This window comes from Alexandromys fortis, unplaced genomic scaffold (genome assembly GCF_014885135.2).
Source record: "Alexandromys fortis isolate MF-2015 unplaced genomic scaffold, M_Fortis_MF-2015_v1.1 scaffold_46, whole genome shotgun sequence".
Lineage (NCBI taxonomy): Eukaryota > Metazoa > Chordata > Mammalia > Rodentia > Cricetidae > Alexandromys > Alexandromys fortis.
Window position 1 is genome coordinate 8,780,723 of NW_026067919.1, and position 17,644 is coordinate 8,798,366.

Here is a 17,644-nt window from a genome sequence, read left to right on the forward strand (position 1 = left end):
TATATGGATGCTATTACATAAACAGAGACTGAGCTTTTGTTTTCTGGCCACCCAGACATGAATAACCACACAAAACTATATTAATTATTGTCTGGCCAATGTCTTAAGCATATTCCTAACTAGTGCTTACATCTTAAGTTAAGCCATTTCTATTAATCTGTGTATTGCCATGAGGCTATGGCTTACCGGTAAGGTTCTGGCATCTTTATCCTTCAGCAGCTACATGGCATCTGCTGGACTCTGCCTTTTTTCCTCTTCTATCTCTGCTTGGATTTCCCACTTTACTATATTCTGGCCTGCCGTAGACCAAAGGAGCTTTTTTTTATTAACCAATGGGTGATAAAACATTTTCACAACATACAGAGGAGAATTCCACATCATAAATATAGTATAGAGTAAAAAGATAAGTATAGCCAGGAATGGGATTGGGATAAATATGAAAATATGAGCACAACATGAGAGGAGTTAATGGCACTGAACCTATGTGAATAGTGAATACATGAAGCTAGAGTTTGAATATGTCTTCTTAAAACCTTAAGCATTAAATTTAATAGTTGGACTGGAAAGATGGCTCAGCAATTAAGAGTACTTTCTGTTCTTGTAGAGGTTCCAGTTTTATTCCCAGAATCCCAATCAGATCACTAACAGGAACCTGTAAGTCTAGTTTCATGGTATCTAATGCCCTCTGCTGATCTACATGGGCACCTGTATACACCATGAGTGAACATTACCCCATTCAGTCATGCAGATATATACATAAATATAAATAAAACTTTTATTAAAATTTAATAGTCAGTTTGAAGATATTCAGAGGTTAGGGCTTTAAGAAGTGATTAGGTTATAAGCATTCCTTTGCTCCTGAGTGGAACTAAGGCCCTTCACATATTGAGCTTCACACAGTGTTCAGCTCATTTGCAAGTGCAGCAAGAAGAAGCCATCTTGGAGTCAGACAGCAGTGCTTAATCAAACAGCTGAGCCTGCAAAGACCTCTGATATTGGAATTCCAAGACTCCAGAAACTGGGATAAATAGATTTCTGTTACTTATCGATTTCTGAATCACCAGTATTCGATTCAGAAATGTTTAAAACTCAAGCATGAAAACATTAAAGAAAAGCAAACTAACTACATTCTAGTGACAGGGCAAAGTTGATCCATAAAGCTATAGTTAGATCCACAACTTCCACTCATCTGAAGAAATCAGGAACAGAAAATGTAGAAAAAGCAAGCCATGAAAGAAAAGAAACAAACTGCAATATATGTATGTATGCATGTATTAATGAATGTATATATAATATTATATTTATAGATGTAAATTATATGTAATTTATGTGTGTATTATGTGTATATTGTATGCATATATACATATACATACATATATGTATGTATGCACACACATGTCCAAATAAGAATAATTGCAGTAAGCCCAGCATAGTGGCTCACACCTTTAATCCTAGCATTCAGAAGGCAGAGGCAGATGTATCCCTTTGAATTCAAGGTCAGCCTGGTCTATGCAGAGAGTTCAAGGACAGCTAGAGCTACACAGTAAAACCCTTTATCAAGCAAACAAACAAAGAATAATCACCATAAATAAAAATTAAGGCCACAATTAGGTTCCCTGTACACCCTGCATGTCTTGTAAATAAAATATGTGATGGAAAGTACTGGAGAAACTGGGGACAACAGCAGTGACCCAGAAGAAAGGCACACACAAAGTCACCCAACACAAGTACAGAAGTTGGTCCATTAATAATAATCCCAGATAAAAGCAGATCAAAAGTCTTCTACTGTTAGAATTTATGAATTATGGTATATTCATACACTGAAATCCTCCACAGAAATGAAAACGAACTTCATGAAATGTTGATAAATCTCTCAAGTCAATGTCAAAAGAAAAAAGTCAAAAATACAACTGACCCTGCCTATATATATAAAATCAAAGAAATCTTACAGTAGCACACACTTTGGTGTCACCTAGAGAGAAACACAGTAAGGCCTTGGGAGGTCTGCTCATATTTTATTCTTGTTTTGGTTGAGGACTACACAAGAGAACTCACCCTGTTAAAATAAATTGAGCTGTGTAATTTTGATTTGTGTGCCTTTATGCATATATTTTAGATTTCTTTTAGTCATATTTTAACACTTTAACATTAGAACTGGGCACATTGTGACCATATTTCTTATACCAAGAATGGTCATTGTGGGTTGCACACTTGATCTACACAAGCACTAATGGCAGCAGGAGGTGCTTTGTTCCCAGTTTTAGCCATTTATCATTTAGGACAGAATCTCTGTCTCCATCGTACAGATTCCATAGATGTGCAAGCTACACTCAGAGAGGTTGATGGGCCTACTTGTGGTTATGTAGCTAGAAAAAATAGCAGAACCTGGTTTCAAATGAACACCTGACTAATCTCAAGACACTGTGGGGTGTTAAGCTTCATGCCTCCATATTCTTCTGGGTAGTATACGGAGGAAGTCTCACAAATTACAGTTCCATGAGAATACAGTCACACATCCCAGTATGAAAAGGCAAATATGTGCTTTCTTTATGAACAGCATACACTATGCACTTACGTCCTCTCAGCCTCAAGGTTACAATTGTTGGGAGGCCAGGTCTATAAAATTACCTCTGTGCTTTTTAACTCCTCAACACATAGGCATTCACGGTGGAAAGTGCTCATGCTTTATCTAGGTTGACAGACTCTCTGAGCAACCTTGAGCAAACCACCCAATTGACTCTGAATTTGTTTCTATGTTTGTTCTTCTTAAACAAAGTATTTCTTTTCTTTTCTTTTTGTGGTGTTAAAGCTATTTTTATTTTTAAATAGAAAACAAGCTATCTTTTTTCATTTTATATACAATCTCATTTCCTACTTCCTCCCCTCCTCCCATTCCCTTCACCTTCCCCCACACCACCACATACCTCCAAAGAGAATGGGTTCCCAAAGAGCCAGCACAAGCAGTAGGGATAAATCCTGGTGCCACTGCAAGTGGCCCTGCAGTCTGCCCAGCCATATAACTGTCATCCAGAGAGTCCAGTTTGGTCCTATGCTGGTTATTTCCCTGTCCAGCTGGAGTTGGTGAGCTCCCATTAACTCAGGTAAACTGTTTCAGTGGGTGTCTCTATCATAATATTGACCTCATTGCTCATAAAGAAAGTATTTCTTAATGTGCCAGGGGAACAAAGATTTAATTCTAGGAGATGATTGACATATATAGTCCATGTGAACTTCTATTTCTTTTTCTTTCTTTTTTCCTTTTTTTCTTTCTCTCCCCCCTTTCTTTCTTTCCTTCTACCTTGTTATGTTAAACTGTTTCAGCAGACATGTTGGTGGAAGCCAGTAATTTTAGCTCTAGGGAGGCTGAGGTAGGAGGCTCTTAGGTTTGAGGCCAGTGTAGGCCGTATAATGAGGTCATGACCAGTTGAGTCTGTGAAGTGAAACTCATTTTTTTCAATCCTTTCATTCATTTTCTCTCTTTCCTCACATAGATACATCATCCCTTTCCACCTTGCTGCCTGGAATCTGGCCATCATGAATTGCACCACCGGATTCCCTTTGTTCTTGGGTTTTGCAAGAGATTAGAGGACAAAGTCATGAGACCAGTGTAGACAGAGCATTGCTCCTATAGCCTGTGCCTGTGTCTTACACGTGGGGGTTCATTCTTAGATCAGGACTCAGCTCTGGCCAGGAGCCTTCTCAAAATGACAAGAACTCCAGGCCTTTAAGTGGTAAAGCTCAGGACTTAGGCTTACTTCCCTACTATTATCGTGGTTTTTCTTTGCCTGTGTTCATCTTTCTGGATACTTTCTCCTCAAATTCCTCACTGCCAAGGGGCCATCTCTTTGTTTTCCATCTGGAATTGCTACCTATAGTGCATCCTAAATGCAACTTTCTGCTAGGAACAAGAAGTGCTGTCTATGGTAGGTAACTTAGCTGGAACCGATAATAAGCTTTTGAAGAAGAAAGCTTATAATTCAACCATTGAGGGTTGAATGCCTCAAATTCAAGAGGCTGAAATACAAACACAGGGAGATAAAAAAAACTACAAAATGATCCTAATATACATATTCTCTGTAGCTCCCAACGTTTGACTTTATTTTTTCCACAAAGCCTGAAAAGAATGGTTTTCATGGCAGACATGAAGGTTGTCACCTAGGGCTGCTCCTTGAGGTCTACTGTGTGGAGCATATGATGGACTAAGACTCTTACCCTTCAGACTGCATCCCGAAGGCCACTATCAAGGCTTTTATTCTCTTTAGAGATGCTTCACCCTAAGAAATTCAAAGTGGCTTCTTCTCGGTACTCCTCCATAAGCTTGTTGGAAAGTTGAGAGGATGTTGACTGATCTGCTCCAGTCAAACATTCTTTCCTCAGTGAAGCCGAGCTACTAGTCCAATGCTACCTGTGAACAAACACATGGAAACGGGTCTCAGGAACAGAGAAGAAGGTGGAGGATGACACAGTGAGATCCCAGCAAAGCAAGGATGGGGCAAAACGTTAGCACCACCAATCCTGGGACATGAACAGAAACACTACTTCCCTCCATCCCAACAGAAAAATGTAACTTCTGCCCAAGTAGGAAGCAAGTGCTCTGTATGAAAATGTGCTGATGAAATTGTTAGCCAAGCTCCAAGACTGACACCTTATGCCCAAAGACTGGTGCTCAGGGTATGCCTGCCACTACAGGAGCACTCATTATGAGGGGCTGTTTATGATGGTACCTTACAAGAGCATCAAAAGAACTCAGGGCTCCAGAAACATCCTAGAGTTGAGAAGACAATAGAGGGAGCAGAGCCAGGACAGTGGATACTCTTGTAAGTATCCAAGCCTAAGTGACAAAGACTAAATAAAGTCTTTCTGTGTTGGAGGAGCAGCCACTTGTTAGCTTTGACCCAAAATAACCACACAGAAACTATATTAATTAAATCACTGCTTGGCCCATTAGTTTTAGCTTTCTATTGGATAACTTTTATATTAATTTAACCCATTTCTATTAATCTGTATATTGCCACATTGCTTACCAGGTAATATTTTCAGCATCTGTCTCTAGTGGCTCCATGGCTGCTCTCTAACTCTGCTTTCCTCCTCCCATGCTATAGGCCAAGCCAGTTTCTTTATTCATTAACCAAGAAAAGCAACACATAGACAGAAGGACCTCCAACACCATTTCTATTCCCAGTCTACCTACTGAACGAATAGGAAACTATATTACCCTTCATGGGGGCTCATTAGACTCCTTCCTGATACAGGAAGAAATTTCACTTTGCTTCTTGGAAACAAGCATAAGTGAGGCTCCGCTTGTCACTCAGCACTGTCATTTTGGACCTGTCTGGTTTCCACTAAAGGTTCAGCTGTCAGAGGGATGAAGCTTATGGATCAGGGAAGCTGCATTTGAGCTGTTATGGATTGCAGAAAACCTTATAAATTTAGTCCCATCACTTCAATCAGAAAATCATACAGCTGTAAAGTCCAGAGCAAAATGTAAAACCAGGTCACACATTGATATGCAGCACAACATCATCCAAGGGGCATGGATGCATTTTCCTGTTCCTCTTGCTTGGGATTCTGACCAAGGACCAGTAAAAATACCCATGTGTTCTAGGCTCTAGACTGACACTTGCTTATGTAAAGGAGCCTGGCATCTCTGTTCTTCAGCTCCTTTCAAACTTTGTGTGTTGAAACCTTAATTCCCCCCAAACTATTATGAGTCAGGACCTCAGAGGTAATGAGGTCATAAATGGAATTACCACTCCTACAAAACAGATCCCTAGATGGTTGCCATGCTACAAGAAGGCATCAACAATGATCTGGGAAATAAACACTCACCAGAAACTCCAGGGCTATGTGGAATACATTTCCAATGTCAGAAGCTGTAGGTAGAGACTGCTTGTTCGTACCGTCTGCTCAGATCCAAATAATCACACAGAAACTATATTAATTACAACACTGCTTGGCCAGTAGCTTAAGAATATTCCTGGCTAATTCTTACATCTTAAATTAACCCATTTCTATTAATCCGTGAATCACAATGAAGCTGTGGCCTACGGTAAGGTTTTGGCTAGTGGCTGACATCTTTCTCCTCCAGCAGCTACATGGCATCTCTTTGACTTCACCTACTTTCTCTCTATATCCCTGTTTGGATTTCCCACCTGGCTTTACTCTACTAAGTCACTGGCCAAAAAGCTTCTTTATTAACCAATGATAATAAAACATATTCATAGCATACAGAAAGGAATCCCACATCAAGAAGCCACCAACCTCACTAATACATTATGTAATGAAGTCATAAAATATCTCTGAACCTCATTTTTACCCACTGATAACCATATATGATAGTAGTAAGCTCTAATGAGATGAAATGAAATATTCTAGCATAGAGTAAACTTTCACTGAGGTCTACTCATTTTTAAGGTTCCTAACTATAGAATAAAACCAAAAAGATTATTAGCATTATTATATGAGTAAAATGGTGAGATTCAAGGTAAGATAGGATATGTTTTGGCTGTAACTATCTATAAGTTGCAGAAAGTAGGATTGTAGATTTTAGTACCTCACATTTTTTCATTTTTTTAAAACTTAGGATCCAAAAATATGGATTTCATTGGAATATTTTAATACACAGATTTTGTTGCAATTTGCTGATCTTTACCTATCTCTACATCTCTTCTTGACCTTTGTTTCAGGATCATGCAATAGCACCTCCCTTGACTGGCTCTCTTGTGCCCTGACAATGATATCTGTTCTCCTTAGTCAGTGTACTAAGGGATTTATCTGTGATGCATTTCCTACACTCTCATGCTTGTGGCAGCCATGTTGTTCTTCACTCCTAATGAACACCCAAGTGAAATTATACCTAATACAGGGGGAGTAAGATGCAAGGGCCTGCCTAACATCAAACACTTAAGGACAGGAACTTTGATATAAGTTTTAAGATTTCATTGAAAGATTAGGAACCCCATTATGAAAAAGAAAGTGTACTCAGAACATTCACAAACAACTTCCTTAAGGATTTTTGGCACCTTTAAGTTCTTCATGGGGACTTCAGGGGGGATTCCTGAAACACATGAGAGAATTTCAGTTCCTCTGAAGGATCCTATGGTTTCCCTTGAACTAATACAAGGTTTGTTGTAAATAAGGAGCAGCGGGGCTGCATCCCCAGCACCCCAGCCGCCTGCTAGCTTATGGCCAAAATAACAACACACAAACTGTATTCAGTTAAACACTGCTTGGCCCATTTCTATCTAGCCTCTTTTCGGCTAACTCTCACACCTGGACTAGCCCATTTCTAATAATGTGTGTAAAGCACCCCAAGGTGCGCTTACCAGGAAGATTCTAGCCTACATCCATCCTGGGTAGGAGCTTCATCACATATGCCCAGAAGAGCGAAGCAGGGCCTCTGCTCCAGAGAGCAGAGTTGTCGAGTCTGAGCTCACTTCCTCTTCTTCCCAGCATCCTGTTCTGTTTACTCCTCCCACCTATGTTTTAACCTATCAGGGCAAGCAGTTTCTTTATTTAATTAACCAATGACCTTGCTCCATCAAAGGTTTAGTTTTTGGAGGACAGGATGCTTCTTGGGTAGACAATGACAGGAGATGCTTGTAGGAACCACTCATCTTCTGGGTAAGTTTGGAAGACTCCAATGTCCTTTCTGGTTGAGGTAGCTTCAGGGGAACAAATACCTGACCCAATTCAACTCTAAGGACAGAAATGAAGATTTTAGTAAATACCAGCCATTATAGGGCACAAGCGGATACACGCTGTATTAGTCAGACCATTTGTTCCTAAAACAAAATACCAAAGCAAAACAACATAATGAGGAATGGGTTCATTTGGGCCTATTGATTCAGAGATTTCATTCTATCATGTCAAAAAAAATAGGCATAATAGAGAAGTTCACATCAGGTCAAGGAGAGAGAGTTGGTGGGGGGAGAAGTTGTAGGTTTTCTCCTTTCTCTTATACTTAAGAATAAAGTACAAAGAACCCCAGTGCATGAGATGGTGCTACATACATTCAGAGAGTGTCTTTTGTGGCTAGTTAATTCTATTTGGAAATGTTCTCACAGATACACCCAGAGCTATATTTTATTGATCTCCTGTTTTCCATCCCATTAGGCTAACAAGATTACCATCGCAAATCTACCCCCACCATCGTGACAGCAAAACAAAACACACCTCTTGAAAACACTACATTCTGTTCCCATCCCCCAAATGCTAGTATCCATTTCATAATATAACATTCACCAAGTCATCTCCAAGAGTTGCTATGATCTTAACAGTTTCAACATTGTTCAAAACCCCAACCCTAGAATTCTCTGAGACCAAAGACAAAGTCATATCCCATAGCTCCTATTTAGTCAGAAACAAATTACACATTTTCATGATCCAATGGCATAACTCACACAGTCTAATTCCAAAGGGAACACACTACAGTATGTCCATGAGGGTATTCACAAGAGGGACTAGCCAAGGGGAAACATGTACCAAGAATATTGGTGGCATCAGTCCAGAGGCTGAAAGCATGTGTTAAAGGGAAAATAGCCATTAGTGTAGAGACTCTAAACAGAAACTAGGAGTGTGACCAAAGCAAGACTAAAACCCAGCAGGGAAGCACTAACTTTTAAAAGCCCATTGATAGGATCTGGAGCCATGGTGATGTAGCATGAGACTCAGGCTCCAAAGAACTAATCCCTTGCAGGTTGTAGCCTATAATGATTCTCTCTTGGCTTGGGTATGCTCATGTCCTTTCCTTATCAAACAGATGTTTCCTGTTCCTTCCAACTCTAATGTCCAACATCACCACCTTGACCCCAGCCTTGCATTTCCACCTACCTTCTCAGTGACTGTCTGCAGGAATCCTGACTCCTTGATGGCCTCGCAGATCGCCTACATGACCTTGAAACTCTTGAGTGTGGCACACACACACACACACACACAAAATTAACAACAAATGGAGGACATTAAGGTCTGTCACTGACTAGGCTGAGCAGTAATTAGACCCCCTTGGGTCACAGCTATAGTGACTTCTGAGTGGCTGGTTGCTGAACACTGAGAAATATTATTTTTCTAGATGGCCTTGTGCATGCGGAGTTTCCAGAACTCTCTTTCGAAACAAACTCGTCTTTCAAATAAGTTAAAGTTCTACTCCATGGAGCTTAAGATGGGAGGGTTCCAGTCAATTCCCGAGATGCCTTTGGGCATCACTCACACTGTTCAAGGCAAAGTAGCTGTATTCTCCTTAGTGGCCTTCAGTAGACACACTTTCCTGGGTTCCAACTTTATATATCCTTCATTCCTAGACAAACTGCAAGCTTTTCAGACTCATAAAACATGTTTTTGCTACATTTTATTTATTTACTCTGTGTGTATGTGTGTGTGCAAATGTGTGTGTATGCGCATGTGTGTGTATGTGTACCATGGGACACTTGTAGAGGTCAGAGGACAAATGGTAGGAGTTAGTTCTCTTCTTCTATCATGTGGGTCCCAGGAATCAAACTCAGGTATCAGACTTGGCATAAAGTGCCTTTACCCACTGAACCATCTCACAAGGTCTCAGACTTTTCTTCTGTTTTTTGTTCACTATTATCACTGTGGACTTGGCTAAAATCAGCCACCAATACCCACATGGCAGCCTGAATGCTGGTATGCCTTGAGATTTCTTTTCTCATATAATATAGCTCATCTGTTTGAAGGGTAGCCTTAACCAGGTCTTGTGACAAAGTAAAGAAGCAGGCTGTTCCTCACCAGCATTCAACACGAATAGCCTCTTTTCTAAGTCATAACAGTCTTCAATTCCATATGAAACTTCATGAATCCAGTGTTCACTGTCTGCAACCATATTAACATTCTGGTCTGTGGAAGTCCCACCAGAATCACTAAGCCCCTCTTTCAACCTTCTAGGAATTCTCTCGCCTGCATTTTTACGTGGTCCAGTGCCTGCCCCTCCATGTGCTGAACCAGTTCCTAAGGCTTCTGAATCACCTGGTTAGGTTTCATCACAGCAATGGCTCGAACTTCCTTAGTACCAATTTTGTGTGTTAGACATTTCATTGCTGCAATAAAATGCTTAGCTAGACGACTTAAATGAGGAAATGTTTCTTTGGGCACACAGTTCCAATCCTCTGTAGCAGGGAATACGTGCTGGAGCAGAGCAACATCCATTAAGGTGGCTAAAGAGAGAGAAACAGACTGGTTACAGAGTGAGTTGCCTTCTTCTTCTTCCTGTATTAAACACAGGCTCCCAATCTATGCAACATCACCCACAGGTATCCAGAACATGTTTTCCTCCTTAATTAATGTCCTTAGGAAATACTTTCTGAACATACAGGAACATATGCTCCACTAATCTATGTCCTCCTCAGTATAATCAAGTTGACAATCAAGAAAAGCCATTATGTCCTCACCTTTACCTGTACATAGAGGCCACCATAGACAAGGTAGTGTATATAGATACAGGCTAAGGACACCCATTGGTGCCCAGGCCACTATACTCTGGGACAGAGAAGACCAACCCAGGCCCAGTGCATAAGCGTATCTGCATCCAGCAATACAAGCACTATAGCATCATCAGTAGAGTAAGTGTATGCCCACTGACTCTGGGACCACACACTTAAATTTTCCTACACATAACTCTGAGTTAACAATATATACCTTGAACCAATGATCTAAAAAGAAGAGAATTTCTGTATAAAAGGTAAAGTTCCTGGAAATCGATACATTATCAATAAAATGGTTACTGATGTGATATGATTGAAGATCTTACATAGAAACAAAATACCTTGAAGAATGGTTCAGCTTTTATGCATATTTCAGAGACTCTGGTAAAAAGTCGGAATCTATAAATTCTTCATTGAGTTTTAAAATCACATTTGTTTATTTATCTGCTTAGTGTGGTGGTCAGAGGACGCCTTGCAAGAGTTGGTTCTTCGCTTCCACTTTGGGGCAGTGATGACTGAACTGCCGTCTTCAGACTTGGCAGCAAACACTTGCACTATATGAGCCATCTCACTGGCCTGAAAATCCAGGATTTTAGAGTAAGAGAGTTAAGGGATTCAAAACAACAGGGTTGGCTGTGTGCCCTAAGATACCCGGCAGGAAAGAAGCCACGTTCCCAGAGATAAGCCTTGTTCCTTAGCAGTTGATTGCACAGCACTGCTTGGTTGATTGTTATATTGAAGCTGTGCACTGGGCAGAAATGCCTCAAGCAGCTTCTTTCTTCCTCTGGACCCCGTTTTCCAGCTCTGCATCACCCAAGCCCACAAGTCCTTGCTTTTTAAATGCTACATGCGTGCACTAGACAGGGCGAACAAGTCTGCATAGATGTAATGCTTGTACCTGAGCATGCCCTATGTCAATGTGTCCAGGTATATATTTTTTGAGTGTCAATGAGTTTCACTATATTGGTGAATGCTTTTTTTTTATTTTTGCTTTTTGAGCTTTGATACCTAGTTACTCCTGGAAACTGCATGTTAGAATCTGCCAGCCATTGAATATACTTTGAATATTGTTTAATTGCTCACCTAAATAGTCAGGGGGCCTGTTTGATGCCCCTGTTTCAGAGTCTGACCATCGTCATTTCCCATTTCCATGGTTCGAGATTCTCTTGCTGCAAAGAAGATTCCTGCTGCCGTTGGAGCTCAGTATGTAGTTCAGACTCTGGGGCTTCAGTTATTAGACACTACTGACAATTACCCTTTCCCCTTTGTAGGCAGTGCCTATAAACTTACTCACTACATCCGGGCTATGTCCTATTCTTTCATAATCCCTTCTGACTAAAATACTGCTGAGAGAAAAAAATAAAGCAATGATTAAGGTTATTGACAAGGAAAAGAGCTATTATTGAGAATCTCTGGGTCTGAGGATAAGAATGAAGTATAAATTCATTTGTTTCAAACAAGTAATGGTATAAAATGAGAATTCTCTAAGTGTTAGAAAAGAAATGCTGCCTCATTTACTATGATTGCAGCCAGCGAAGGCTTAGATTAAAAAGAGAAGTTAAAATTATTAAGCTTTATCTGATCATGTCTTGCTAAACCTAGGAGCACAATACAAGGCTTTAAGATACAGGCGCTCATTCATGAGCATGCAGTTTTGAAAATGAAGGTTTACTGAAAATGAAGGCAGAAGCACAAAAGAGCCAAGTTACCATATCAAACATTGTCCTTCTCTTGTTATGTAGGATGCTTAATTACAGTTAAGATGTAATTATAATATGTAAAAATGTTGAACTTTGTATAATGGTTCCTTATATAATACTAAACAAAGAGGGCATTAAATGAAGAAGCAGAGGCCACAAAAAGTAAATACCCATTGTATGTCAAGGCCATTAGTCCTGGCGGTCCCTTCCTTTTTTTTTTTTTGGTGTCATTGCTCCTGTCAGAGTTTGAAGATATATGATTAAGTATGGAATTACTTTTGCCTTGACATGATTTGTGTTGTATAGAATTTAGGAGAGGGACTTTTTTTTTCCTTAAGAAAGCAGTTTAGAGGGTTGTTACAGCCTCCCTTGTCTGGCCCCAGCTGTATCTCTAGAAAATATTGGAAAATCTCTCCTCTGGTCCCATCTCCTGTCTGAAGACCTTGCCCCCATATGGAAGAAACTTATTTTACTGCAAAGGTGGAAGAGCAAGGGCCCAACATGGTATTCTTCCTTGGGTTTCCAGGAGTTGAGATCTTTATCATGAAAACCAACCTTCCCAGCTCATCCTGACTTATCCAAAGCTCTTTTCTCCATGAAGTTCCAGACATCAAAGGGAAGACTGAAATGTTTCAGCGAGGCTGAGAAGTACAGACATCAGGCAGGCAGTGGAGAAGTCCAGTACAGGGGGATAACTAAGTGGGGGGGGGGCATGTCCTTGAGATAAAGAAAACACAGACCTTGCAAAGGGCACACACTGAGAAGTCAAGATTGGGGTCCCGTGAAATTTAGGCATGCAGATGTTAGGGTGTTCTGTGACCAGAAGGAACACAGAGATGAGAAAAGCAATACAGGCAACTGCCATGAGAAAAGGTACCCATAATGCACTGTGTGTCACAGCCCCGTACTCCCCAAGAGCTTTCCAAGAACTCACTCTTTTCAACGAAGGTGAGCAACTAACCAGAATCTGGAACTGCGCCCAGGCTGTCCTCTTGCTGCCTGCTGGCTTAGATCCATGGACACTGGATAAACACAGGATAAAGAGGGCATGGTCTATCCCCATGTCGACCTGAGACCCACCTGGGGAGAAGAGTGCCACCAACAATTGTGTACACTGGCAGACAGAATTCAATACTTAAACTGTAGCACACCCAGAGACAGAGTGCACTTTAATCCCAGAGAATAAGAGCATTAGGAGCAGACACGTTTTATTATTAAACAACTTTAATCCAAATGCTGATTATTATTTGCAGTGTCTGAAGGCACAAAATATACCTAAAATGTATGGAAGAGTCTAAACAGAGTTATAAATCCACAGAGCAAAGCATGAAAAAGATACATTCTGAGCTGACACAGATAGCTGGGGTGGGAGAATCTAGGCTTTGTTCTTGTCTCCCCCTAGATAACTTGCTTGATATCAATCATTTCCCCTCATGCCAAGGATAGGGAAATTAAAAAAATGACATAAATATGGTAAAAATAACACGGGGAGGTATCTGGAACAGCCAGAAGCATTATACTTTTCTTGCAAAGATAATCTTTTTCCCTCTCCTTCTCTCTTCCTCCCTTTCCCTCCTCTCTCTCTCTCTCTCTCTCTCTCTCTCTCTCTCTCTCTCTCTCTCTCTCTCTCTCTCTCTCTCTCTCTCTCTCTCTCTCTCTCTCTCTCTCTCTCTCTCTCTCTCACCAAAACACACACACACACACACACACACACACACACACACAAAGAGAGAGAGAGAGAGAGACAGAGAGAGACAGAGAGAGACAGAGAGAGACAGAGAGAGAATCTCTACTCCTAAGCAAAGACATCCATATCCATGGTATACCAAAGAAACTAGGTCATCTTTGGGATACAGACAGGTGTAAGATAAGGCAGTGAGACCAGAGTTTGATTTTTTAAATGACTATATATATGAAAAATTAACCCTCCAGTGCAAGTTGCCCAAAGTGCTGATGAAATGAAAACAAAGCCTTTGCAAGCTAGGTAGCCCACCTAGGCTTTGCCGTGCACACCTGTCTCCACGGTCCACACACTGACTAGGGAAATGCTGATAAATCACTCTAGTCACACTAGTATCATGGAATTCCCAGTAGCCAATTATACATGACTGTGAACATTGTCTTGTTTTGTTCTGGTGCTTTTAGCTGACTCTGTGATACAGTAACTTCTTTATACTCGTTAACATCATTAGGGACTTTGGGAAATAAATTCATCCTGGGCCAGTAATTACCTTCATGAATCTATCTCTCAACTAACTCTACAAAAATATAGAAGTACAGAAGAAGTAATAGACAGAAATGGTGTGTTTCTCTGTAACCACAGACCAAGATCTTAACACCTCAATTTGTAGTTCGGGTAGGAGCTCTATACTTTTGGAACTGGATGGGGTTATGTTCTACATCCCAGCAGTGTAGGAGATCAGAGACACCTTGGTCTTCAAAATGGGAGGAAGCAGCTTACAGTGATACAGCTCAGATTCCCCCGGAGGGATCATTGCTGGTTCTACAGTTTAGTTACCCCACAAAGGGCAATGTAGAGAGGGAAGAGCCTTAGGTTAGCCTTGTTTTATCAAACAGGACTTCCCTGCAAATTCACCATCTCAGAGGATAGAAGATTCTTCCAGCCTGAAGGATCCCTGCTGTGGGCTGGTTTATTGTCTGAGGACTCCTGGTGTTGAAAACACAGTAATTCTGGAGAAAGGGCTAGTGCTGAGATCTGGTCCTGTTTAGCCAACTTTATAAAGCGCTAAAGACATGTCTTTAAGGACTATGGATAGCTTCATTAGGACTCCTCTTGAAAGAGTCAAGCTAATTCCCTACGTGGTCCTTCTTGTTTATCCTCAATCTCCCCATAATTTGGAGAAAATTCCCCTAACTCATTTCAGTGGAAGCCTTTTACCTGTGTACTTCTACTCCCTGTGTCTGTAGCTACACTTTTCTTTTGATCAGAGCTATAAGCCCTAATCCAAGCGAACAGTCTTTACCTGGTTTCTTACAATCCATATGTCATACAATCCATATGACAAATTCAACCTATAATAAAGGATGTCCCACTCAGGACAGTCTCACCTCTGCCTAGATGGTGTTGCCATCACTGACTGATTCTCCTAAGTAAAAAGAGATTTAAAAAAAAAAAAAGACCAATAATATGTTGTTCAAACACATTGATATCAAAGCCTCAGAGACTGTGACCTCAATATGGGCATCTTTTCTGAGGCCTTGGGGACAGTTGCATGCTACACACTGTGACACACAGCGACCTCAGCATCTTGAGCCTGATTGTCCAGCGCCATGTCTAGGGCAGGTCAGCCTACAGGTCAGGGACCAGATGGGTCCACACAACCTGGGCTCCAGACTCAGGCACACACTGAATCCACCCAAGGACACCGAAGGAATAATGAGGGACTTGTAAGGAAGGACAAGAGGGAAAGCTGTTGGCACAGCAGCAAGCGGCATTCGGGGCTCCTCCACGTCTTCTTTCCTCCCCAGCAGCCAGGAGCTTCTTTTCCGATGGTCCTTCCTGCCCTCGGAAGGGTCCAGGAACAGGAGGCTCCTTTGGCACTTCAGAATGATCACAAGTAATTTGCCTTTTTATTCATATAGAACAAAATTTACAAAGTCATTCATACAGTTTTTGTTGTTTTTTTGTTTTTTACTGACTTCGAAAATTGGGAATATTCAAAATACACTTTTACCCCACTCCATTCTGTCATTATTTACATTTATGTACAAGAAAAATGAAAGAGTCCGTGTGTGTATGTGTGTGTGTGTGTGTGTGTGGTCTGTGTTGTCATTTTCTTGTATTAAAAAGCTCTGCTGGTCGGGTGGGTGGGCAGACGGGCAAGAGGGCAGGCGACGGTCAGATGGAGGTGCCGTGAGAGGTGTCCAGAGCCTCTGGAAGGACGCCTCCAGGCACGGGCTGAAAGGACATGGGGATTGGGGTCTTCACAGGGCTCTGTCGGAACAGTCCTCCGTTGGGCGACCTGTGTTTGCACTGAATCGTGGGCATGGTGGCTGAGCTGCTCAGTGGCAGTGGCAGGTTGCTGCTGGGCCCTGACGACAGTGTCCGGCTGGTGCCATGGCTGCTTTGTTCAGGCAGAAAGGTGCTGACCGAGAGCTGGGTGTTCTGATACTCCCGCGTGGGCTCCAAAGCTTGGCTTGGAGCCAGGCCCCCCATCTCCAGGGCAGAGAGCTCAATGGATGCTGGGGAAATTTGCTTGTGAGCAATGTCTTCATCCATGAGGCTATTGATGCGCCGGTGCACCTGTTCCAGATTCACCTCTTTGTCCTGAGGAGAAAGGACAGGAAGGTCAACGAACATCTGTAGAGTGGACTGAGGTCAGCTTCGCTGCTAAATCCGGATACCTGGAGCTACCAGCCTGTTCAGCTTGCCAGACAGAGTATCCCTCGTTGTTCCCACCTTCCCTCAATCAGATGGTCAACTCTTGGCTATCTGGGGAATCCATACCCGAGAACACTAATCTTTGTAAAATGATGACCCCGACAGCAGGCGTCAGAAGCCTCTCTCTTCCACACTGCACTCAGCCTAGAATCTCTGGCACACCCAGGGCAACCCTATAATGAGATGCTCTAAAGAATTGGCTGAAGCAGGAAGAGATAAATAGAGTACCAGGGAAATAGAAGAAGTGATCTTGATCTCTAATATGCCCCATGCATTTGCAGTTTGAATTCACAGCTTCCTAGGCTTGATACTGTCACCCTTGCCTTACACAAAGAGGAACAGGGTCAGAGTAATTCCACTGCCTTGTGAGTCACCAACCCCATGAGTGTTAGAGGTTACCTAGAAGTCAGGTATAGAAAAGCAACACTGGCCTACCTGACCACCTAGTTTGTGTGTGTGTGTGTGTGTGTGTGTGTGTGTGTGTGTGTAGAATCTCTAGTTCATCCCAGAGGGTAAAGCATGCCCCATCTGTCAAATAGGGCATGGTGTTTAAGTGGGGAGAGGAGGGGCAGTGAGGTATCAAAAGGACTTGAGGCTTCCCAAATGGACGATTCTCACCCAAGACCCTTTAGTTTATTTATCTACTGAAGAAAGAAAATAAAAAACTTTATAATTCTTCTCAAGTAAACTGATGCTACTGATATTCTTGGGTCCCTGCCCTAGCCACGCCCACTCCCATAACCTCTGACCCGCCCATCCCCATCTTGGGACCTCTCACTCTCTCTTTCTGCTTCCTTAGCGTGCGCACGCGTTTTCTCTCTCTCTCTCCTTTTATCTCTCCTCTCTCCTTTTATCTCTTCTCTGTCTTTCTTTCTCCCCCTTCCTTAATAAATACTTATGGCTATTTCCTGTGTTTACGTGTCTGTTACCTGCCGCCACTGTGGGCCAAGGAAGCGTGCCCTCCTGTAGCTGCCCTCATGGCGGGCTCCCTCCGCCAGCCGCCCGGGGATCCTTTGTAGCCGCTTTCCCATGGCGGGCTCCGCCAGCCCGCCTGGGGACCGTTTGTAGCAGCTCTCTCATCGTTTTTTAAGAATAACATTGGTGCC

The 17,644-nt window shown here is 42.0% G+C and overlaps 1 protein-coding gene across 5 annotated transcripts in view; it reads right to left on the minus strand.

The window, feature by feature from the left end:
- Positions 1-14,007: 14,007 nt before the first annotated feature.
- Positions 14,008-17,644, minus strand: part of Grid1 (glutamate ionotropic receptor delta type subunit 1) — a 725,743-nt gene continuing 722,106 nt past the window's right edge. For 3 of the 5 annotated variants that reach the window (XM_050140755.1, XM_050140756.1, XM_050140754.1), the window contains exon 15: positions 14,008-16,424. In XM_050140755.1, the coding sequence (XP_049996712.1) occupies positions 15,996-16,424 (429 nt within the window). In that variant the 3' untranslated portion in view covers positions 14,008-15,995. The remainder of the gene's footprint in view (positions 16,425-17,644) is intronic. The other 2 variants (XM_050140753.1, XM_050140757.1) reach the window with 2 other exon arrangements.